Below are 22,077 nucleotides of genomic sequence, written 5' to 3' on the forward strand. Positions count from 1 at the left end.
GGAGGTGCACAACGTCAGTGTCGCATCCAAACGGTCGAGGTTAAGGTACGAGAAAGTCAGCAGAGCAACGTTAACCCGTCCTTCAAGCTGAGTGTTGATCCCAAATGTTTACGAAACTCAACAACCCTCAATCCTTTACTTCGGAGGGTTTGAGGGAATCGATGTTTGCTTCGCGGAAAGTGGTTGCATAAAGATAAATTTCAAGGGTCCCTGCCATTGATTGGACGATCCGCCCGTTCCTGGCCGGACTGGCGCGCCATCCCACGCCCCCGGGATCGAGCAACTTTGCCACATCGGGCGAGAGATCAGACGTTGCCGTGCGCCTTTTCGCAGATCGTTGCACGCGAGCCGTTGAGCATCTCGCCCATCCATCGCTGGGCTGATGAGTGTTATCAAGAAACGAGGTCGGCGAGATGGAAGAATTGAAGAAGTCTCAGGGCACGGGCATCTCGGGGTCTGATGGTTCGGCCGATCGGACCAGTCCGTGTCGTCATGCGGCTGAACCTCGTGGCCAGCCCAGGCCGCCCTATGCACATACACACATGTCTTGAGCACCGCTAGTGGTGGATAAGGAGGGGCAGCTGACGAGATTTGATAGGTAGGGAGGCATGAAGTGTTGGGGTAGCGAACAAACCATCTCTATTTGAAGACGCGCATCTCAGTTTCCCGGTGTGTTGCCAATCTAGGATTGAGCTCACGTGTAGGGCAGTCGGGGAGCATAAGAATAAAAAACCAGCTCACGCCTGTTAACTCCGATGGCGCGATGGCCATAGTGAAAGCATTCCTCTATCGTACATACAGTCCACGGCCCACTATGAAGGGGCTTCGTCGGCTTGACTCGTGGAGAAAAAAAGCACGGAGGAAAAGAAAAGAGGAACGAAGAAACGACGAAACGACGAAACGACGAAACGCAAGAAATCAACCACCACCCCACGTTGGGTTTCGAGCCAGTCAGCAGCCACTAACCCTCCCCAAAAGCCCCATCTCCAACCCGCATTTCACGAACCGGATCAAAAAAAAAAGACCAAAACAAAAGGAACGCAAAAATCACCCAAAACTCAGAGCTCCACCGGCCCTTGACTCCTCGTCTTGCGCGCCGTCTTCCCCATCAGCGCCGCGGCCGCGGCCGCGACCTTACCGGGCTGCTTCTTCGGCCGGCCCCCTTTCTTGGCAGGGGGAGCAGGTGGGGCAGCAGCAGGGTCGGCGGGTTTGGCCCCAGCCCCGGCTCCAGCTCCGCCGCCGTTGGTCTCCGCCGGCGATTTGTTGGCCTCATCCGTCTTGGCCTCCGTCTTGGCCTCCTCCGGCTTGGCGCCAGGGGTGATCTCGGCCGTGGCCGCCGCCTCCGGGCTGACGGTGGTCTTGGCCTTTTTGCCACCCACTGCGTCCCCTTCGGCGTGGGCGTCGGGGCCGAGCGCAGTTTCGGCGCTGCGCTTCTTGGAGTTGGCTGCGGTGCTGTCTTCGTCTGTTGCGGTGGCGTCCGCGACCGGGGCGCTGCCTTCCATCTCGACGTCTTCGGCCGGTTTGGCTTCGCCGTTGGCGCCGGGTGTTTCGGTCGTGGCGGGGACGGGTTCTGTTGACGCCTTTTCTGCTTCGGCTGCGGCGGCCGCGGCGGCCACTGGCTCGGCCACGACCGGTTTGGCGGCGCCGTTAGTTTGCTCGGAATCTTCCACCATGGGCGCCGTCGGCAGCGCGGCCGGCTCGCCAAATTCTGCAGGCTTATCAGCAGATGTCGGCTCAGTATTCTCCTGCGGCGCGCTCGGGTCCGGAACCGCACCCCCAACTCCGCCGCTGGTTAGGGGCTCTGCTGGTTCGGGTGCCGGAATCTCTGCGACGCTGGTCGCGGCGGCGACAGGCGGGCCAGCAGATTCGCCCTGCTGAGTGGCTAGACATCGCGGAACCAATCAATGTCAGCATCAAACTTGGAATTGGCGAATAATAAAATAGACGCTTTCAGTGTATGAGGTCTGTTTTAATGGGCGCAATCCAATTCAAGGGCGATGGCGCGACTTGTTTCCGGCGCCGATGTGGTATCTCACCTTTCTCGACCTCGGCAGGCATCGCGAAAATGACGTAAGGGCAAAATAGCGCTAGGTCGTAGTCTCAAATAGCTCGAGATCGAGGGTCGGCGGACTGATATCTCGATTAGAATTGGCCAATGCGTGGTGGAATAAGTTGGTTTCGTCGAGAACTCGATGGCAGACTCAGGAACAAGATGGCAATTGGAGAAGGCAGAAAAGCGGGAGAACAGGTATGAGGTTGGGGATGCGGCGGATTACTGTGGCAGCGTCTCATCGCACACGGTACGAAGCATCCATGTTTCTGTGTTCTGTGTATGCCGTCGCACTGACGGATCAACCCCGCCGGAATAATGTATATTGGCGATCCGTGTGCTACATACAGAAGGGTTCCATATCGATCCTTTACCTTAGCCGAGGGCGCAGATTGAAGGGGGTATTCCACTACACAGTACACACCAAATGGTGTCTGGTCGCCGGGCCGAGAGAAACCGCAGGATCTCGGCTCCTCAGGTTGCGAAACGATGCGAGTCGTTCCTGTTTTCCATGGTTGTGTGCGGCCCAGGATGGAAGGTACCCACCTAAAATATTCGACAACGTGATGACGCCATCTGTGCCATTGCCCTCCGTTCCTTCGACGACACTTGAAGATTGCCAAATTGCAAAACAGTCGATTTTTTTCGTAGCGTAAACCAGCCCCCGGCAGCCCGCTCTAGACTTGTTGACTTGTTAACTTAGAGGCTGAGGTGTCCAGGTTGTTTACCGCTCCCTCGTTGTTGACATCTCCCATACCAAATCTAGCCATGGATGATCCGCTGGACCAATGGTTTTCTTCCACCCCCAACAGCTCTCTCAAGGCCCCGGATCCCCCAATTGACCCCGCCAGAATTTCAATCCAATCCTGTTGCTCCAATTCATTCAGATAATAATACCGCACCGGCGGTTCTAGCCCCCCAAGGGTCCCCCCAAGCCCCCCCAAACTGCGCTGGAGTTCGCCTGTACTGCCGGCACTGAAAGGCCCTGCCGTCGCGATCCGGTTCGCCAGTGGTGCCCTACCCGGCCCCGCCACGCCACGAGAAGGTGCAGCACACGGGCGCTAGGAGATTTAAGGTTGGAGGCGGTCTGGAGCGAATCGACACATTGAAACTCCGGTTTCGTGTTCCAACATCCGACATGACAGGCGCAAACCTCCATATTACCTTTTTTTGTGTCAAGAACTAAGAATTCTCCAATTCCCCCAATTTCCCCCACATGGATGAGCAGCCCTACCGTCTGGGCATGGCGTCAGTCGCATATTGCGGGCAGCCGATCGGCAACACGGCATGCTGTGTAGGTAAACAAGCACTGACAAGCAATAACAAGCACTGACAAGCACTAACAAGCACCGACAAGCAACGAGATCCTCGCGCTTGCGTGATCGGAACGGGAGACCGACTGAGACTTGTGAGACTCGTTGGACTTGGTGAGTCTTGGTGAGACCTGTACACTGAGCTGGTAAGACTTGGTGAGACTTGGTGAGTGTTCGAGACTGCCCAGTCGCGCCGGTTCCATCATCAACCCTATCGAACCCTATCGAATCCCATCAAACCCCACCCAGGAACATGGGATGCGGCGGCTTGTTTGAAATCATCGGGAGATGCCCAGCCTCGCCAGCCACTGACCATACACGCCGAGGCTGCAGCCAAGACAAGAGCAATCAGAATCGGCCCACGTGCCCAGGAACGGCGAGAGGAACAGCGAGGCAATAGGCGAAGAGAGAGAGTCTGGACCCCCAGCCACCGTTCCCGTCATGTTGTAACATGTTGTGTCGCGTCGCCAACAGCGGCATTCCCGGGAGAAAAGGGCGATAATGGCGAGGAACGGCACAATGGGGGGTCTGGGGGGGCGTACGGGGACGGGGGAGCCGACGATGAGGGACGCCGAGCAGGGCCGAGCAAGTCCGGCCGCCATCGAGCCGGAGAACCGGCGGCGCCAAGCGTGGGGAACAAGGAAGACACGGCATGCCGAGACTCGGCGCCAAGCGGGATGACCTCGCTGCGCATTCCTTGCGGGGCCTTCGCCCTATCACAGCTCCTCCTGGCATCGGCTTGACAAAGACCAATAACCCCCAAGCCGCCCCCCGGAGTCAAAGAACAACGCCTTCGGAGCCCACCAACGTGCCATCGCCACCCCGTTGCAGCTTATCAGTCCCAGGCTAGATGCTGAGAGGCTCAACGCTTCCCCCACAGTGGGGCATCAGCAACACCCGCCGCGCTGAACTGCGACTCAACACCGGAAGAGAGCTGGGCACGCTGGGATATACCTCTTGGTTTGGTCTTGGCCCAACAGGCCCAAACATGGTTCCTGTGCGCTTTCCCGAGCTATCGGTGAGGAAAAGAGCGTGAAGCGGCAATGGGACGGCAGGGTTTTCCGCGGCGACGGATGACCCAAGATCATGCTCTTGGGGCTACTTAAAGAAAGCTACCCCCCCCCCCTTGGATGTCTTGTCTGTCGTCATCGTTGTTGACTATCAACCCTCCAATCGATATCATTCCATTCTATTCTTGCTTGGTATCGTAGAAATCGCAGCCCTGATTCTGCGATTTAAGCCTTCCATCCATTCCCCTTTCTATACGCCAATGAAGCAAAGTGCCCATTGTTCGAGGTCTTGTTCATCCCGTGTACTCGCTTTGAACTCGTCCCCGTCGTCCGATGGCTGCCGAGTTCCCCAAACATCCATTTCTCCTCTCGGTCCGGGAGGTTGAGCAGGCCGTTGGCACAGATGTCGACAAAGGCCTGACTTCCTCCCGGGCTGCCGAGCTGCAGCAACAATACCCCCCCAATGAGCTGGATGTGGGCGGCAGCATTGCCTGGTATACCATCTTTATCAGACAGCTATGCAATGCCATGATCCTGGTGCGTGCCATTGCCCCCCTATGACCTCTATAACCCCCTTAGCCTCGTACTCATGCGCTCGCGTAGGTTCTCTTTTTCGCCATGGCCCTGAGCTTTGGCGTGGCTGATTATATCGAGGGCGGCGTCCTGGCGGCCGTCATCGTGCTCAATGTCTCAATTGGTTTCTACCAAGAGTATGGCGCCGAGAAGAAGATGGACGCGCTCCGTGCGCTGTCCTCTCCTAGCGCCAGCGTTCTCCGCGACGGCAAGACCATCGTCATTCCCAAGTGAGTAGTAGTCTGTGTACCCCCAATCCGCCCCCCACCCAGAGGCTAACACGCGACCCCCCACCGCAGCGCCGAAGTCATCCCCGGCGACGTGATCAACCTCAAGATGGGCGACACAGTGCCCGCCGACGTGCGGCTCTTCGAGGCCATGAACCTGAACTGCGACGAGTCGTCGCTGACGGGCGAGGCGATCCCCGTGGACAAGCAGACCAACAACGACATCCTGGTGCCGGGCACCGAGAAGCCCGCCGCGTCCGAGGACGAGGTCGGCATCGCCGACCGCATCAACATGGCCTACGCCACCACCATCGTGCGCAAGGGCCGCGGCCGCGGCATCGTCGTCGCCACGGGCATGCAGACCGAGGTCGGCAAGATCGCCGCCTCGACCAACAAGAAGCGCCGCAAGGCTGGTCGCTCCATGAACTGGAAGAAGTACGGCAAGGCCCAGCCCATCAAGGGTGGTGCGCGCCGCACGTATGACTTCTTGGGCAAGTTTCTGGGTTTGACTGAGGGCACGCCGCTGCAGATCAAGTTGGCGAAGCTGGCTTACTTTCTGTTCTTCTGCGCGCTGCTCCTGGCTGTGGTCGTGTTTGGCGTCAACAAGTTCGTCCAGCCGCTGCCGAAGGAGGTCGTGATTTACGCCATCTCGACTGGTATTGCCATCATCCCCGAGTCGCTCGTTGCTGTCTTGACCATTTCCATGGTTGTGGCAACCACTGTTATGAGGAAGGCCAACGTCGTCGTTCGGTATGTGATCCCCCTTTCGTTTTTTTTGTGAACAGAATCTAACGCGTTTCAACCAGTGATCTCTCCGCGCTCGAAGCCCTCGGTGGCGTCACCAACATCTGCTCGGACAAGACCGGCACCCTGACCCAAGGCGCCATGATCGTCAAGAAGGTCTGGCTGCCGCCGTCGCACATCTACACCGTCTCTGGCTCAACCGACCCCAACGACCCCTACAAGGGCACAGTAGGCGACCAGCCGCAAGCCGAAGAGAAGAAGCGCGACTTCGACGAGGAGCGCACCACCCAAGCGATCAAGTTCGACGGTGTGCCGGACGAGAAGCTCAACCCCAAGCCCGCGGAGCCCAAGATGGCCGACATGACGCCCGAGCTGCGCATGTTCATGCTCTCAGCAGCCCTCTGCAACCTGGCGACGGTGCGGTACGACGACGGCGAGAGCGCGTGGAAGACGACGGGCGAGCCGACCGAGATCGCGCTGCAGGTTTTCACGCACCGGTTCGACCGCAACAAGAAGGCCATGGAGGGGCTCGGCTGGAAGCAGGTGGGCGAGTTCCCCTTCGACAGCAGCATCAAGCGCATGTCGGTGGTGTACGACGCGCCGCAGGACAACGACGCCGGCATCGACGCCGCCAACAGCATCGTCTTCACCAAGGGCGCCGTCGAGCGCGTGCTCGACCTCTGCGCCTACGTCGGCACCGGCGACAACCAGGAACCCATGACCCCCGAGATGAAGGACAAGATCCTCGAGCAGATGACTAGCTTCGCCTCCATGGGCCAGCGCGTGCTGGCCGTGGCCTACCGCCCCTGGAACGGCAAGTACGACGCCGCCGCCGCCGCCGCCACAAACCCTACCCCCTCCGGCAGCGACGACGACAGCGACCCCGCCGAAGACGCGGCGCGCACGGCCGTCGAGCAAGACCTGATCCTGCTCGGCCTCGCCGGCATCTACGACCCCCCTCGCCGCGAAACCTCCCCTTCCATCTTCGAGTGCTCCAAGGCGGGCATCAAGGTGCACATGCTGACGGGCGACCACCCGGAGACGGCCAAGGCGATCGCGCGCGAGGTGGGGATCCTGCCGAGCAACATGGGGGTGCTGCCGTCGGGCGTCGCCAACACGGTGGTGATGAAGGCGACCGACTTTGACAAGATGACCGAGGCCGAGATCGACGCCCTCGAGGAGCTGCCCCTGGTCATTGCGCGCTGCGCTCCCGAGACGAAATCGCGCATGGTGGAGGCGCTGAGGCGAAGGGATGCGTTTATGGCCATGACGGGTGATGGTGTCAATGATGCGCCGTCGCTGAGCAGGGCTGATGTGGGCATTGCGATGGGCTCGGGGAGTGATGTGGCGAAGTCGGCGGCCAAGATTGTGTTGACGGATGATAAGTTCAACAGTATTGTTTCGGCGATCAAGGAGGGCCGCCGCATGTTCGAGAACATCCAGAAGTTCGTGCTGCACCTCCTGAGCAGCAACGTCGGCGAGGTTATTCTGCTGATCGCCGGTCTCGGGTTCCAAGACGAGACGGGCTTTTCCGTCTTCCCCATCTCCCCCCTGGAAATTCTGTGGATCAACATGGTCACGTCGTCGTTCCCTGCTTTCGGCCTGGGCCGGGAGAAGGCGAGCGCCGAGGTGATGCGCAAGCCGCCGCACGACAAGCGCCGTGGCGTCTTCACCAACCAGATCCTCGCCGACATGATGGTATACGGCCTGCTGATGGGCACCTGCACGCTCATGACCTTCGTCATCGTGGTCTACGGCATGTACGACGGCGCGCTGGGCCACGACTGCAACCGCGTCTTCTCGGACTCGTGCATCCCCGTGTTCCGGGCGCGCGCGGCCGTCTTCGCCGAGCTCACCTGGCTCATCCTGCTTAGCGCGTGGGAGTTCAAGGACATCCGGCGGTCCATGTTCCGGCTCAACCCCGAGGACACGTCGCGGTTCCCGCTGTTCAAGGACCTGTACAACAACCGGTTCCTCTTCTGGGCGGTGGCCATCGGCCTGGTCAGCGTGTTCCCGACCGTGTACATCCCCTACCTCAACCGTGACGTCTTCAAGCACACGGCCATCAGCTGGGAGTGGGGCGTGGTCATCGGCATGACGGTGATCTACGTGCTGGGCATTGAGGCGTGGAAGTACACCAAGCGCACGCTCAACATCCTCGACGACCACAAGGTGGTCCAGGGCAGCTGGTCGCAGGGTGAGGAAGGTACCAAGAAGTTCTACAAGAGCATGGGTCTTGGCAACATCAAGAACTGGCTGAGCGCGGGACGCACCATGAGTGCCAGCCGCACCGAGTCCCGCTCCAAGGCGCAGTCTGCGGGCCCGTTGACCCCCGCGACGACGCAACAGGGGACATCGCAGGGTATTCCCCCTGTGTGAGTGCTGTTATGAGGGCAATGATTTATGTCTTGCATGGTAGAGTTGGGTATTGGGCGAGGCTATCGCCGTTGACCCATATTTATGAATATCGGGGGCGAGTTAGAGTTGGTTTATGAAGGAGAGGAAGAGTAGATGGGAAAAGGAGGGAGCAGGAGGACATGAAAGGAAAGAGGAGAGGACGAAAGGAAGAGAAGAGAGGAAGAAAAGAAGGGGATGATAATCGGTTGTGGCCTAGAGTTGGCAATTTGGATACCCATGTTGGAGAGAAGTCGAGCTAGATTGTGTAGAGAGCGTAGAACTCAAATTGATTTTTGGAGTTTTGCTAAACAAACTTCTCGTGCGAGAATAATATTCGTGAAAATGTTTTTGAAAGTTGGTAGTCAGACGTTAAAGTGAATGAATGAAGCCCAGGCATCCAGGCCATGAGAAAAGTTCTTGGCAGGGGTTGGGGATTCGGCGGCCACTTGAGATGGACACTGCCAAGAAACCATTCAGGGGGCCCTTGCATGTGCTCCCGTCGCTGAACGTCGTGTCGCGTCTGGCCAGAAGCCAAACTGGCCACCTGCGCTTCCATCGAACTGTGATTTCTTCCTCCCGCACCACCAAACTCGAAATCCCCCAATTCCACCCCGTGATACACACAATGGCGCCCGCAAAGTCGTCCTCCGACAAGGACACCTATTCGGTGATCCTACCAACCTTCAACGAACGCCAAAATCTGCCCATCATCACCTGGCTGCTGAACCGCACCTTTACCGAGAAGTTCGTCGATCCCATATGCGCTATTCGCTACCCCCCAACCCAATACCCTCCTCTCCCTCAAGCCGTATGCAATTGTCAACCCCCCCACAACTAACACCGCCCTCCCCCTAGCAACATCGACTGGGAGCTCGTCATCGTCGACGACGGCTCGCCCGACGGCACGCAAGACGTCGCGAAGCAACTCATCAAAGCCTACGCGCCGCACGTCCAGCTCCAAGCCCGCACGGGAAAACTGGGCCTGGGAACAGCCTACGTGCACGGGCTCAAATTCGCGCGCGGCAACCGCATCATCATCATGGACGCCGACTTCAGCCACCACCCCAAGTTCATCCCGCGCATGATCGCGCTGCAGCGCGCGCGCGGCTTCGACATCGTCACGGGCACCCGCTACGCCGGCGACGGTGGCGTGTATGGTTGGGACCTCAAGCGCAAGCTGACGAGTAAGGGCGCGAATATCTTTGCGGATACCGTGCTGCGCCCGGGGGTCAGTGACCTGACGGGGAGCTTTCGGTTGTATAAGCGGGATGTGCTCGAGAAGCTGTTTGAGAGCACCGATGCCCGCGGGTTTACCATGCAGATGGCGCTGGCGGTCACGGCGAAGTCGAAGGGGTACACGATTGGGGAGGTGCCGATTTCGTTTGTGGACCGGGTGTATGGGGATAGTAAGCTGGGTGGGGAGGAGATTGTTGAGTATGCGAAGGGGGTGCTGCAGCTTTGGTGGTCGACTTAGGTGGGGAAGATGGGGAATGCCAGGTGTGAAGGGGATATGGGGTGGTGGGGGGGAAGGGGAGGTAATACTGAGAGATACCAAGAGCATGAGCGAAAAGGGGCTTGTTGTATGATCAGGGAGGAATTTGGGCTAAGGCGTTGTTGTGTGGTTCATCATATGCAATCCAATATTTAACTGTCACATCCACCCTCTCCCCATCACACTCACTCACCCACTCCACTTCACATGTTCCTCCCGCCCGTCACACTAATCGTCTGCCCACTGATATACGAACTCAGCGGCGACGCAATCGCCAACACCGCACTCGCCGCCTCCGTCGCCGTGCCCGGCCTCCGCAGCGGAATATCCCCAAACGGCACCGCCCCAGCACCAGCCCCAGCCGCCTCCGCAGCCGCCTTCTTCTGCTTCCCCGGAATCCCCAACGCCACCCGCTGCCCAGCCACCTCCACAAACGCACCATCCTCCTTATCCGCCGTCAACCGCGTCTCAATATGGCCGAACGCGACCGTGTTGGCGCGCACGCCGAAGGCGGGGCCCCACTCCTTGGCGATGGTCTTGGTCAGGCCGACCACGCCGGCCTTGGCCATGGCGTAGTTGAGCTGGCCCGCGTTCCCGTGCAGGCCCGACGTCGACGAGATGTTGACGATGTTGCGCGCCGCCCCGTCCCGCACCCGGAAGTACGGCGCCGCTTCGCGCACCAGCTTGAAGGGCACCGTGCCGTGCATCGCCAGCATTGTGTCCCATTGCTGGTCGGTCATCTGTGTGCGTGCGGTGCGCGGTGCGCGGGGGGTTAGTGGGGGAGGGGTCGGGAGGGGGTGGGAGATGGAAGGGGATGGGACGGGATGGAATCGGATGGAATGGAGGGGTAAGAGGGGGAGTCATGCTTGCCTTATGAATGACGGCATCCCAGGTAAAGCCCGCGTTGTTGACGAGGATGTGGATCTTAGCGTTGCCAAACTCGGCCGCCTTCTTGATGAGCTCGGTGATGCACTCATCCTTGAGCAGGTCTCCGGCCACAGCGAGGGCCTCGCCACCGTTGGCTCTGATCTGGGAAGCTACGTCTTCGGCTTTGGCGGCGTCGATGTCCGATACCACCACTTTCGCCCCCTCGTTCGCAAACAGCCTCGCGCACTCGGCCCCGATACCCTGGCCGGACCCCGTGATGATGGCGACCTGGCCCGCGAGCAGCCCCTTTGGGTAGTTGAGTTGGCGGGCAATCTGGTTGATCCGTTCAGACATGATGGGCTATTGGGATTGCGCGGTTGGGAGCGAGGCTAAAGCTCCAAACTCAATTGTTGGCGTATGGATTAAGTAGGTACTTATTGGAACGGTAATCCAGTCCCGGACTGGGCAGCGATGCCGAGGTCCAGCCCCAATTGGACCCGGCGATCTCGAAATGTCTGGCTGACGTTGTACATACCGGATCCTCTAATTCCGATTGTTTTTATAGGTACCTTTGCTTCCGCTGCCAGCGAGTATGTTGCAATTGGCCGCTTGCACTTATGACAAGATTCTGCCTTCTATACAAGCGGCTACTGTTATAGTAATGTGTAACATGTCCATCATGAGAATCTACCTACTTTGTGGCCTGACGTTGCAACCAGATTCACTTCCGGAAGTGTGGGGTAGAGGAATAAGGAAATGCGTGGGGGAGTGGAGAGTTACCTAACGTGTTGGGGAATTCCGAAAGACCTATCTCTCTTCCCCCACTGCAAGATCTAATCTGCATCTCAACTACTCCGGTAGGTACCCATCCTTGTCCTTTCCTCATCTGACCTCTGTTTGAGAGTATTAATTTCTGGAATTCGTCCTAACTTTATTCTATAACATTTCCAAACAGCTGATGCTACGTCAGAACGACGGAAAACATGGGCAAACAGCACATAAACCGCTTAATGGTGACGAGGGGGATCGGAGAATCGTCATCAATCCTCGATCGTGTTCGATCATTACGGTGATCAACGAGGTAGAAAGAGTACTTTATACGACTATTTCAAGCTTGTTTTCCCCGACGAAATTCGTTCCAAGTTCTTTCCCATCACCATCAAACCAAACCCTCACCCTAACATATACATACACCTTCCTTCCTCACACCACGATAAGAATATCTCACGCTCACCGAAAGGCCAACAGCACCATGGGCTCAATCGTCCGCCACAATTCTACTTCCAGTCATTCGAGCATGGACATCGTGTCCGAAAAGACATTCGTTGAGGACACCGAGGAAGTTGTCATTTCACCGCCACCCGGCGCACACTGTTTCTGGCGCTGGATCTGCGGATTTCTCTCGGGCCGGAAAGACCACACTTTGCCAGAGGCCTTGCCAGAGAGTCAGGAATGGGTGAAGCCCATCATGACTGACCCCACTGTTTGTAGAGACTACATTCCCCCTTACGAATTCCGGTATAACATCGTCAGGACCTACTGCCCGGTCCGCTACGCGACTAAGGCGAGCGTAGGGTCGGCGCCCTGGTTCATCCAGACGAGCTTCGCCTCTCATACCGCGGATGGCGTGGTGTGTGCGCCTCCTCGGTGGCCCGAAAATCTCCATCGATGCTGGTGGGATCAGATATTAGTCAACCGTCATCCCATGGCCGAGGAGTTGTCTTACGAACGAGGGATCTGCCTTACCCATTTGTGTATGGACGGATCGCATGACTGGAGTGTTCATATTACAATTTGGAGCGACGATCCCATATGGCTTGAAGCCTTGAATTACTCTGATATCAAAGATATGCTCCGCCGTCACTCATTGCTCATGTCAGTTACCCCGACCCCCCCCCCCCCCCCTCTTGACCATACCCAATATTCAGTGTTTTAATGTATGGCCTGGCAGGACTGAAGGCTACAAGCGTGAATCTGGTGATCCGCTGAAAGAATCTAAGAGGTTCTACATGCATTTCTCGAAGCCGGGCCGCTATAAACAATGGTTTCCCGGTATTGAACTGAAAAGCGACGGGTTCCCATCTGAAGAATCTACCCGTGAAGTCCTAACCATGCAAGACCCGATGTTATGGCAGCTATTCGATCGCCACCATTACAAATCGACAGACTATCATTGTACTTCAGATTAGTATTCAAGGGCATCATTGGGGCTATGTCAAGCAGACGGGCAGGCCGAGAGGCAGCTACCTAATCTCGACTGGCTTTCCAGCCCATTGATGGAAAAACACAATGCCATGTATTTGTAATTATTTAATCATTGGCACCAGACGGTCTCGTTGTTGTCCCTGTGCTTTTGGAACCATTAAAAGACTTGTCCTGTGTGGAATCTCCCCTACAACTGACCATCGTCCGGTTCAGGGTCAGGGTTGGCCGGGCAACCAACCCTCAAACCCCCAAATCCTTGCCTGTCTGCGGGGCAGAGGTTCCACCGCATCTTCTGTGGCGGGGCAAAACGGCAACAACCAACACAGACCCATCCCTAAAACGACGACTCTCACCATACCACATCACAAACGCCGCTTCGATGCTGAAACAAAACGGGCGCTCGCCTTCTGGGCACTTCTCGCGGCTGAAGCCGGTCGAGCTCGACCCGCTGGTAGAATACGGCCTCCCCTCGAAAGGCGAGAAGAGGTGCGTAGTCTCACGCCCAACCCTTCCTTGAGTACGCTCTCTCGACCTCGCCCTCACGCAAACATCTCTACTACAGACTCCTCTCCCACAAAACACAAGAATCCTACTACTCGCTCATTGTCTCACGCTACCTGTCCTTCTGCACCGCCGCCGGCGACGGCGCCAACCTCCAAAAACAATTCGCCCGCCTCTCCCTAACCTCCTCTCCGTCCACCACCGCCACCTCCTCCTCCTCCTCCCAACAACCGACGACGCTCTCCCCACTCCCACCACCCACCCAGCGAACCCAGCCCCAACCCTCAAAGCGACAACCCAACCCCAACCCCCGCCCAACCCCACCAACCAACAAACCACAACCATCCCCCCCCACCACCACCACCACCACAAAACCACCCCCCCTACCAGCAGACGAAACCCTCCCCCAAATCCTCTCCGCCCTGCGCAAACTCCGCGAGGGGCTTGTCGCCTCCCGCCGCCGCGACCATTTCGCGGCCCAGGTCTACATCTTCAGTGTGCGGCTGGGTGTGTTGGCCGGGGCGTATGAGACGTATCATCCGGCGGGGTTGTATCTTTTGAGGTGGCATACTGAGGCTGGTGGTGGTGGGGTTGTGGGGGGTGGGGAGGGTGTGGGGGGGAGTGGTGTTGGGGGTGGGAGTTTGACGAGTGTTGAGTTGCACGAGGTGGTGGCGTATTTGGTGCTGGACGCGGCGTGTCGGCGGGGGGATCTGGCGGGTGCGTATGAGCTGCGGAATCGGTATGGGTTGAGGGATGGGAAGGTGGATGCGGTGCTGGGGGCGCTGGTGGCGGATAATTGGGTGGTGTGGAGGCGCGTGAAGGGCCAGGTGGATGGGTATCGGGCGAAGCTGATGGAGTTTGCCGAGGTGAGGATGACGGGCCACACGCTCAAGGCGTTTGGGCGGGCGTATTTGGCCGTGCCGGTCGGGGTGTTGGAGGAGCAGGCTGGGTGTGGGTGGGAGAGGTTGACGGAGCAGTTTGGCGTGGGCTGGGAGTTGGATGGGGAGAAGGTGGTCATTCGGAAGGTTCGCGGGCAGTGAGGATAGAGAGGGAAAGGCGTTAAAAAGGACGGTCGTGATACCCTGGGAACACACACTGCGCATGGGTTACACGGTCTTGCATGGGATACAAGGCATTGGATTGGGTATAGGATTCAACTTTACAGCTGTAGGGAATGGAAATCTCTATTTCAAGACTTACACCTACTTATCTGCTCGCTTGAGAACCCGCCGCCCCCCCTTTCCACCAACTTTCATCTCAACTCCTCGCCTACCTGGCGCACCTTCCTGCCACACCCTCCCGCTTGGACCATATATACGAGTTCCCGCACGCACACTGTCACCGCCTCCTCCCAATTGAAGCTAAACACCGGTTTAGCTCAGCGGTATTGGGAGGAGGACCGGTTGGACACCAATCGAAAGAGGACCGGTTCGACTCCCCCTCGCGGCGAAAAACTCTGGTTTTCAGGGTTTTCGTAGCCACCAACCTCCATTCGACCGGCGAATGGGGCTTGGTGGTGAGCTTTTTGGAAATTGAAACTCTGCTTCCATTGTTTTTCTCTTTTGAACTCATGTGTATGTGTGGTATTAATTGAATTAAAATAAGTAATAAATCGAGCCTATGTACATGTCAAGCCCAGCGAACATGTAGCTGCTAGTATGTCGGATGCGCCGCGAACGTGCATCGACGACATGCTGCAGCCAATACCGCCCCCGGGCACTGACATACTTATACATCATGTACAACATCAAACCATAACACAGGGCCCATAACTGTGGTCACGCCTATCGTTGTTCCGTCTAACCTCCGCATCAACTACCTAGGCAGGCAGTCGCGCCCCTTCAGCACCGCGCACAGCCACCCATCAATCCATCCACCCATCCTCCCACCCATCAACCACGAAACGCACTCGCTCGCTTACAGCAGCGCAACAGCAGCGATAATGCCGCCAATGGCGCCGAGGCCGGCCGCCGCGGTGGGGCGCGGGCCCAGGTTGGAGCTCTCGCTGCTGGTGGTCTGGGCGCCGGGGTTCTGGTTGGCGCCGCCGGCGCTGCCGGTCGGGGCGGGCGACGTGTTGGAGCCGGCGCCGCTGGCGGTGGTGCTGGCGGCGGGGCCGGTGGTGCTGCTCGCGCCGGTGGCGCAGGCCACTTCGGTCGGGAGGTCGGCCACGCCGACGGCGTCGCAGATCTAGGGGGCGGGGGTTAGTTTTTGTGTGTCTTGTTTGGATGTTTTGTTTGTTGTGCTGGCTGGCGCATGGTTATCTGAGGTGTGGGGAGGGGTCGCTTACACTGGCAGCAGCGACCACGGCGGCCTTCTGGTCGGCCTCGCTGCACACGTCGGCCAGGCAGCACGCGATCTCGCCGAGGAAGGTGTCGTTCCTGCAGATGCACTCGATGTCTTTGCCGCAGTTGCCGATGCCGCCCTGAAGGAACTTGGTCGCGCAGTCGGCCTGTCGTGGCACATGTCATGTTAGCGAACGCGCCCGTGTTGTTTGCTAATGCCATATTTCTTCGGGAATACGTACAGCGCAGGGGGGGAGCCCGAAAGCCCCAGCATCTTGGGCGACGGCAGCGCCGGCGAGGGCGAGCGTGAGCAGAGCAGCGGGGACCTTCATGATGGCGGTTTTGATGGTTTCGGTGGGGAATTGGTTATCGAGGAGAATGTGAAGTCGTTGAGTGAAATAGCGAGCAGTGATTGAGAGCGTAGGATCACCCAGGGGTGAAAGCGGCGGCCCCTTGCTCTGAGTTAAATACCTTGTTGGAGGTTTCCGACCCCAACGCGAATTGGCCCTAGCTTGCCTAGCTCTCCCCACGCCAATGGGACGTTCCGGGCCTGGAGAACGGACCAGGGCCACGCGCCACCCGCAACCATTGGAACTGGTGCCCCACCGATCCAACCTGCAAGCGGAGGCGATGGGCGCGGCAGCAGCCATTGGCCCTCTCGGCCCTACCGGAAATGGGTTCTCATGACGCGCACCTGCAGTTTCCTCTTGGGCAGCGACTTTCGGCTGATACTGTTGTGATCTCCATCGCCGCTTGGAGGTGTGATTCGGTCCTTTAGGGCGTTTCGCAAATACACCGACTTGCTAAGTTGGGCAAGTCACACTACTTGTATGGATCCAATTCTGGTACAGGCAGACCCCATCTGCGGCGACAGATCCGCTTTGAGAATTAAAACATGGGTAAGGGAGCTTTGAAGCTTCCAGGAAACATCTCTCCGCCGATATCGTCTTGGTGACACCCAAGGTAAACACCTCACCCGACCTGGCAAGTCCTCTCTTCGATCGAGTCTCAGTCACAGTCGTACAATCCTCGGTCGGCAAGATCTTCGCATCGATCGTTCCAGCCGAGCCTTTTCTCTTCTCTCGCTCATTGGCCCTCTGAAAGCCGGTCTCAGCCCAGCCAGCCAGTCCGACCGTCCGATCCCTCAACCGTCAGGTCTCATTTTTCCGGGCGGAGCCTCGGGGATCACAAGGGTGCGTTCCCCGGGCAGTGGTGGCCAGGGGGGGTAGCTGTAAACAAAACCTGTGTTTTAGAACAACGTGGCGGTGTGGAAGGTTGGAAAGTTCCGTGAAACTGCACAAGCTCACAACCTCGACAATATATCGACCGAGAGGGAAAAGGCTGCACCATCCCGAGACACCATAGGATGAACTTTGAGTTGTTGTTGGATGGTGATTCGGTCTCGGATGGACGGTGGCTTGTCATTGCGATCCCCGTCTGTTCGCGACTGTGGTCTGCAATTGGTCGGCAGAAGCTGATGATTATAAGATTGCGGGCTGCCGCCCCACCCCCGGGGAAACATGGCTGTTGGTTGGTCTCCCGGGCCGTCATCCGCCAAGCACCCACTGAATCCCTGCTCCCAACACTCCAGGTTGCACTTTAAACGACCTGCATCGCTGCATCCCCCGCCTGGGGCGAACGCATGAGGCAGGGGGCTGAGTCCCATTTTTGTCACCGGGAGGCTGATCCAACGCCGGCAGTGAACATTCATTGAACACCCAACGTTCAACACCCCCGCTGGAACCTGCACTCCACAGTGAGCTGCTATGCTTCACCTTTGATTTAGGTAGCTGCCATTTTCATCCGACGAGAAAATACGGGCGAAGCCGAAGTTGCGACAAGATGGGGCTGGGAATCCTCGAGGACACGGTCATGGACCATGTCCCAGGTACGACTCGCTACAAGTGCCGCAACTGCCGAACCGCCGCTTATACCAGACATTTTAGGGACGACCCGATACTTCGACGACCCAGAGCGGCCGCAGTTTGCCACCAACGGCACCGATGGCCTCAAGTGCGATACCAGCGGGCCGGTGCCCATCATCCTCGTCCCGCAGCCGTCCGACGACCCAAACGATCCGTTGAACTGGCCACTATGGAAGCGCGATCTTATCACCTTCATCCTCTCCATGGTCGCCATTTTCGCAACCTGCCTCGGCCCCATCCTCGCCGCCAACACCCTCACTCTGACATTCCACTACCGCAGGCCCTTTTCCAAGATCGCCGACCTGACGGGCTGGTACCTGCTCGGCGTGGGCATCGCAGCCTTCATCTTTGTCCCTTCGGGCCGCATCTGGGGCAAGCGCCATCTGTTCGTTGGGGGGACATTGATGTTGGTCATTACTGCGGCGTGGGGTGGAGCGTCGCAGGGGAAGGAGAACTATCAGAGCATGGTGGCGGCGAGGGTTTTCCAAGGCATTGCTACAGCTCCGTTTGAGTCGCTTGTCAACGTCGCCGTGGGAGACTTGTACTGCGTACATGTGAGTGCCGAGATAGAATAACCTATGCGCGGACAGCACGCCGGATGTAAAGGCTAACACGGAACCAGCAACGCGGTATCCGCATGGCCTTCACCAACCTCGCAGTTTTTGGCGGCGCCTTCTTTACCCCTATCCTAGTCGGCAAGATTACCAGCTCTATCGGATGGTGGTGGACCTTCTATTTCGTTGCCATCTTTTGCGCCGTTTGTCTCCCAATCGTTTACTTCTTCTGCCCAGAGACAGCATACCGCCGAGACTCAGCCCTGAACACCGACATGCTGACCACGGATAATTACACAACGACTCGGAACACCGCTACCACGGCCGAGGACGTGGAAAAGGCCGTCTCCAGCAATGGCGACGCTTCGACGCCAGGGACGAGTGGAGCAGCCAACAAGCGGACCGGGACCGACGGAGCGACAGATGCCCCGCCACCTTATAGCCCACAAGAGCCGGCAAGATCCGCACCCGGAAGTGGGCAAGAACAATCAGGTCGCCCAGCAGCCCCTTCTGGAACTCCTCGGGCCGTACCACCCAAAGTGACGTTCAAACAATCGCTAGCTCTCTTCAACGGACGGAAGACGGACGAGAGCTTCTGGAAACTGCTCCTGCGACCCCTGCCGCTCTTCCTGCAGCCCGCCTTCCTGTGGGCCTGCCTGATCCAGGGTCTCATGATCGGCTGGACCGTCTTTATCGGCGTCATCCTCGCCCAATTCTTCATCGGCCCGCCGCTGTGGTGGAGCGAAGTGAAGACGGGATACGCCTACACGGCGGCGTTCGTCGGTGCTATTGTCGGCTTCCTCATCGCTGGCGCCCTGTCCGACTGGAGCGCACGCTTCATGACCAAGTTGAACAACGGCATCTACGAGCCCGAATTCCGCATCCTGCTTGTCATTCCCCAGATGATCCTGGGCTGTGCCGGTCTCTATGGATTTGGCGTCACTGTCGACGGCTTGCTCGGCTACAAATACACCTACATCGTCCCGCTAGTCTTCTTCGGCCTTCAAGTGGCCGGCATGGTTATCGGTGCTGTCGCGAGCTCCCTGTACATTGTTGATGCTTACCGTACGTTTTGTTCCTGTGTTTGTGTAACAATATTTGGTGGACGGACACTGACACTCCAACAGGCGACTTGGCCATCGAGGGTTTCACCTGCATGATCATCTTCAAGAACGTCTTCAGCTTTGCCCTCACCCTGAAGGCTTTCGATTGGCTCGTCGCGACCACCAGTCTTGCTGCCCCGTTGTTCAACATCATCGCCTCGATCCAGGTCGGCATCTGTGTGCTCAGCATTCCCATGTGTAAGTGATGGATTTAACCCCGGTGGCGCCACCTGGGAAATTGCAACGAGAGGCTAATATGTTGTTGTACAGACGTCTATGGCAAGCGGGTCCGCAGTTACTTCCACCGCCACGACCTGCTCGAGACCTTCAAGGTGCGGTAGTGCGGGGATTTAGCTTTCTGTATTTGGTTTTTATTTGGACTACTTCCGTCAGCATTGGAGTTGGAAGAGTTGGAAATGGGCTGCTTCTGTGCGATGGTCTTCCGCGACGGCTCTTCATGATTTTGTTTAATTATATTTAATGCCTCCCGCTCATGGCAGATGCTAGGGAGTGGTGATGACTTCTGGAGGTAAACATCCATTGGTTTAGATCGACAAATTCTATTTTGCGACTTTCTCCCTACCTCTTTCGCAAGGAAACGGCCCCCCAAAAATGGCAAAAGCCCAGCACTCTCTGGCCAAAAAAGCCGAACTCCAAGGGGAAATGAAATGCCGCCGAAAGACTCGACTAGAGGAACTTAAAGAAAGCCCAAAGTCTACTTCTTATTTACCTCGGTTTCTTTTCTTCAATTTATTTTACTCGGTTTTCTTTTCCTCTCCTTTTTCTTTTTCTTTCTTTTTTCTTTTTTCTTTTCTTTTCTTTTTTACTTCTTTCTCTTTCTTGTTTTCTTGCTCTGCTCGTTCCGTGCCGGGTCACTTGAAGTTGAAGGGTTTGTACTGTGTACTGTGTACATCGGATTAGGCATCATACACAAATCGCCTGCTTATAGAAAGAACAATGACCACAGAAGTCAGTCGGCACGCTCCAACTCATTACCACCAAGTGACGATGTTGCGCCAAACCCCACGCCGTTCCACCCTCCCTGTATACCAACAAACAACCATACAACCCCTTCACAACTTCCCCTTCTTCCGCCCATCCTTCAAATGCTTGCTCACCTCCCCAGTCAACAAATAATCCGGGTACACCATCCCCGGATCCACACCCACCTCCAACCCACCCTGCCTGCGCCAGCCTGCCCCATCCACCACCAACGTCGTCCCATTGACATAATTCCCCGCATCACTAAACACAAACACCGTCGCGTCCGCAATATCCCGCACGGTACCCCAACGGCCGCTCGGCACGCCCCGATCCTTCTCGCGCTGCGTCATCAGATCGCTCGACAGGCGCTCCATGCCCTCGGTGCCCGCGATGGCGCCGGGGGCCACGCAGTTGGCCGTGACGCCCAGCGGGCCGTACTCGATGGAGACCGACCCCACGAGGGAGTCGATGGCGGCCTTGGCGGCGGACACGTGCGCCTGCAGCGGCATGCCCGTGTAGTGGAAGGTGGCGGACACGGCGAGGAAGCGGCCGCCGGTGAGGCCGGACGGGTGCGGGTTGGGGGCGTTGCGCGCGGCGGAGGCGATGAGGTGCGGGATGGTGGCTTTGATGGTGTTGAAGGTGCCGATGGTGTCGATGTCGATGACGGTTTTGAAGGCGTTGGGGCTGAGGCCGGAGATGGGCGCGATGAAGTTGCCTGCGGCGCCGGCGCTGGAGGTGGGGGTCAGTGTGCGGGTTGGGGGGGAGGGGAAGATAGGGAGGTAGCAAGGTAGGCTTACACGACGTAGTCGATTGCGCCGAGTTCCTTCACGCAGCGGTCTGCGGCTGCTTTGAGGGAGTCGAACTGGGGGTGGTAGTTAGTACGGGATGTCTTATCTTATCAAGGGAATCTCATGTGGTCGAGACACGAATGAGGTGAGACTCACGCTGCGGACATCAACGCCGCCGATTCCAAGTACCCGGGCTCCGTTGCGGACCTTTGCAATCTCCTTTGCCGCGGCCTCAGTCTTCTCGACATTGCGCCCGATGATGCAGGCATCAGCACCAAGATGGACGAGCGCGCGGGTCTGAGCGCTGCCGATGGTTCCGGCGCCGCCAGTGATGAACAACACCCGGTTGGCTATAACAAAAGTTGTTAGTGAACAATTTCCTTAGAAATTAAGGCTGTTGATTTCTCGACGAGATACGAACCGAATATGCCGTTGGCCCAGGCGTTACTGAGATATTCGGACTTCGCGATAGACATGGTGTTGACCGTGCGCTGCGAGAAGATGGGATGCGCAGGCGAGCGGTGAGGGAGAGGCAGAAAATGGCAAAACAACAAGGCCGAGGAATTACTATCAGGAATCAAAATCACATATAAATAAGATGTTGAAATTCTGAGTAATCTTGAGATAGGAGCTGGTTTGCTTGAAATAGGAGGGCGCAATCGGCCAAGTACATGCCGTTCCTGGAACCTCGGCTAGCTCGGTTAGACCCACTTTAAATGGTTCATGCGCGACAACAACGAACCATTCGCAATGTTTAGTTATCATCTCAGGTCCGAGTCCATCACCCTAGGCGCTTCGCCATCTTACAGCGAGTGACTTGCATTGTTCGTTCCTGCATAAGGTACTTAGTTGTATACTACGAAACTATACAGTGGCTATAAGTTGGTTTTACAATAGGGACCCACTGGTGCGGGCCACATGGGAATGTCTGTACCTCTTGTGTTAGTTAGTGATGTACAATCGCCAGAGCTTTATTGAGAATAACAGCTAGGTAATTGATTCAGCAATTATCATGAGCCCCCTTAAGGGGGCATGCGAGTGCATTTATTCAGGTACCGATGT

The 22,077-nt window shown here is 57.4% G+C and overlaps 10 protein-coding genes across 10 annotated transcripts; 6 read left to right on the forward strand and 4 right to left on the reverse strand.

Moving 5' to 3' along the window:
- Positions 1-568: 568 nt before the first annotated feature.
- On the reverse strand, positions 569-2,058 carry F5144DRAFT_648352 (uncharacterized protein; the record flags this gene model as incomplete). Its single annotated transcript, XM_066792951.1, has 2 exons — positions 569-1,882; positions 2,037-2,058. 2 exons carry the CDS (start codon positions 2,056-2,058, stop codon positions 1,059-1,061), a joined length of 846 nt encoding a protein of 281 aa, XP_066642679.1. The 3' UTR covers positions 569-1,058.
- Positions 1,962-2,833, forward strand: F5144DRAFT_221945 (uncharacterized protein). Its single transcript, XM_066783145.1, has one exon. It carries the CDS (start codon positions 2,251-2,253, stop codon positions 2,704-2,706), a length of 456 nt encoding a protein of 151 aa, XP_066642680.1. The 5' UTR covers positions 1,962-2,250; the 3' UTR covers positions 2,707-2,833.
- A 433-nt stretch (positions 2,834-3,266) lies between these two features.
- Positions 3,267-4,213, forward strand: F5144DRAFT_592531 (uncharacterized protein; the record flags this gene model as incomplete). Its single annotated transcript, XM_066790370.1, has 3 exons — positions 3,267-3,344; positions 3,543-3,901; positions 3,940-4,213. 3 exons carry the CDS (start codon positions 3,267-3,269, stop codon positions 4,211-4,213), a joined length of 711 nt encoding a protein of 236 aa, XP_066642681.1.
- A 340-nt stretch (positions 4,214-4,553) lies between these two features.
- On the forward strand, positions 4,554-8,403 carry F5144DRAFT_222031 (uncharacterized protein). Its single transcript, XM_066783148.1, has 4 exons — positions 4,554-4,910; positions 4,977-5,176; positions 5,246-5,923; positions 5,980-8,403. Exons 1-4 carry the CDS (start codon positions 4,707-4,709, stop codon positions 8,294-8,296), a joined length of 3,399 nt encoding a protein of 1,132 aa, XP_066642682.1. The 5' UTR covers positions 4,554-4,706; the 3' UTR covers positions 8,297-8,403.
- A 536-nt stretch (positions 8,404-8,939) lies between these two features.
- F5144DRAFT_602359 (glycosyltransferase family 2 protein) lies at positions 8,940-9,788 on the forward strand (the record flags this gene model as incomplete). The annotated part of the gene is made up of 2 exons (XM_066791198.1): positions 8,940-9,058; positions 9,170-9,788. 2 exons carry the CDS (start codon positions 8,940-8,942, stop codon positions 9,786-9,788), a joined length of 738 nt encoding a protein of 245 aa, XP_066642683.1.
- A 221-nt stretch (positions 9,789-10,009) lies between these two features.
- On the reverse strand, positions 10,010-11,027 carry F5144DRAFT_592533 (uncharacterized protein; the record flags this gene model as incomplete). The annotated part of the gene is made up of 2 exons (XM_066790371.1): positions 10,010-10,546; positions 10,677-11,027. 2 exons carry the CDS (start codon positions 11,025-11,027, stop codon positions 10,010-10,012), a joined length of 888 nt encoding a protein of 295 aa, XP_066642684.1.
- Positions 11,028-11,925: 898 nt separating this feature from the next.
- F5144DRAFT_629543 (uncharacterized protein) lies at positions 11,926-14,795 on the forward strand (the record flags this gene model as incomplete). The annotated part of the gene is made up of 3 exons (XM_066792385.1): positions 11,926-12,307; positions 13,205-13,364; positions 13,441-14,795. The coding sequence occupies 3 exons, from the start codon at positions 11,926-11,928 to the stop codon at positions 14,417-14,419; spliced, it is 1,521 nt and encodes a 506-aa protein (XP_066642685.1). The 3' UTR covers positions 14,420-14,795.
- A 501-nt stretch (positions 14,796-15,296) lies between these two features.
- F5144DRAFT_547641 (uncharacterized protein) lies at positions 15,297-15,993 on the reverse strand (the record flags this gene model as incomplete). The annotated part of the gene is made up of 3 exons (XM_066787482.1): positions 15,297-15,566; positions 15,667-15,828; positions 15,904-15,993. The coding sequence occupies 3 exons, from the start codon at positions 15,991-15,993 to the stop codon at positions 15,297-15,299; spliced, it is 522 nt and encodes a 173-aa protein (XP_066642686.1).
- A 1,149-nt stretch (positions 15,994-17,142) lies between these two features.
- F5144DRAFT_571463 (major facilitator superfamily domain-containing protein) lies at positions 17,143-20,044 on the forward strand. Its single transcript, XM_066788831.1, has 5 exons — positions 17,143-17,549; positions 17,608-18,140; positions 18,209-19,205; positions 19,268-19,441; positions 19,514-20,044. Exons 1-5 carry the CDS (start codon positions 17,504-17,506, stop codon positions 19,582-19,584), a joined length of 1,821 nt encoding a protein of 606 aa, XP_066642687.1. The 5' UTR covers positions 17,143-17,503; the 3' UTR covers positions 19,585-20,044.
- Positions 19,997-21,793, reverse strand: F5144DRAFT_571464 (uncharacterized protein). The gene is made up of 5 exons (XM_066788832.1): positions 21,758-21,793; positions 21,437-21,695; positions 21,172-21,365; positions 21,025-21,089; positions 19,997-20,956 (listed from the first exon to the last, which is right to left on the reverse strand). Exons 1-5 carry the CDS (start codon positions 21,758-21,760, stop codon positions 20,317-20,319), a joined length of 1,161 nt encoding a protein of 386 aa, XP_066642688.1. The 5' UTR covers positions 21,761-21,793; the 3' UTR covers positions 19,997-20,316.
- Positions 21,794-22,077: the final 284 nt, after the last annotated feature.

Source organism: Chaetomium tenue (genome assembly GCF_020726465.1).
Source record: "Chaetomium tenue strain MPI-SDFR-AT-0079 chromosome Unknown F5144scaffold_4, whole genome shotgun sequence".
In the NCBI taxonomy this organism is placed as follows: domain Eukaryota; kingdom Fungi; phylum Ascomycota; class Sordariomycetes; order Sordariales; family Chaetomiaceae; genus Chaetomium; species Chaetomium tenue.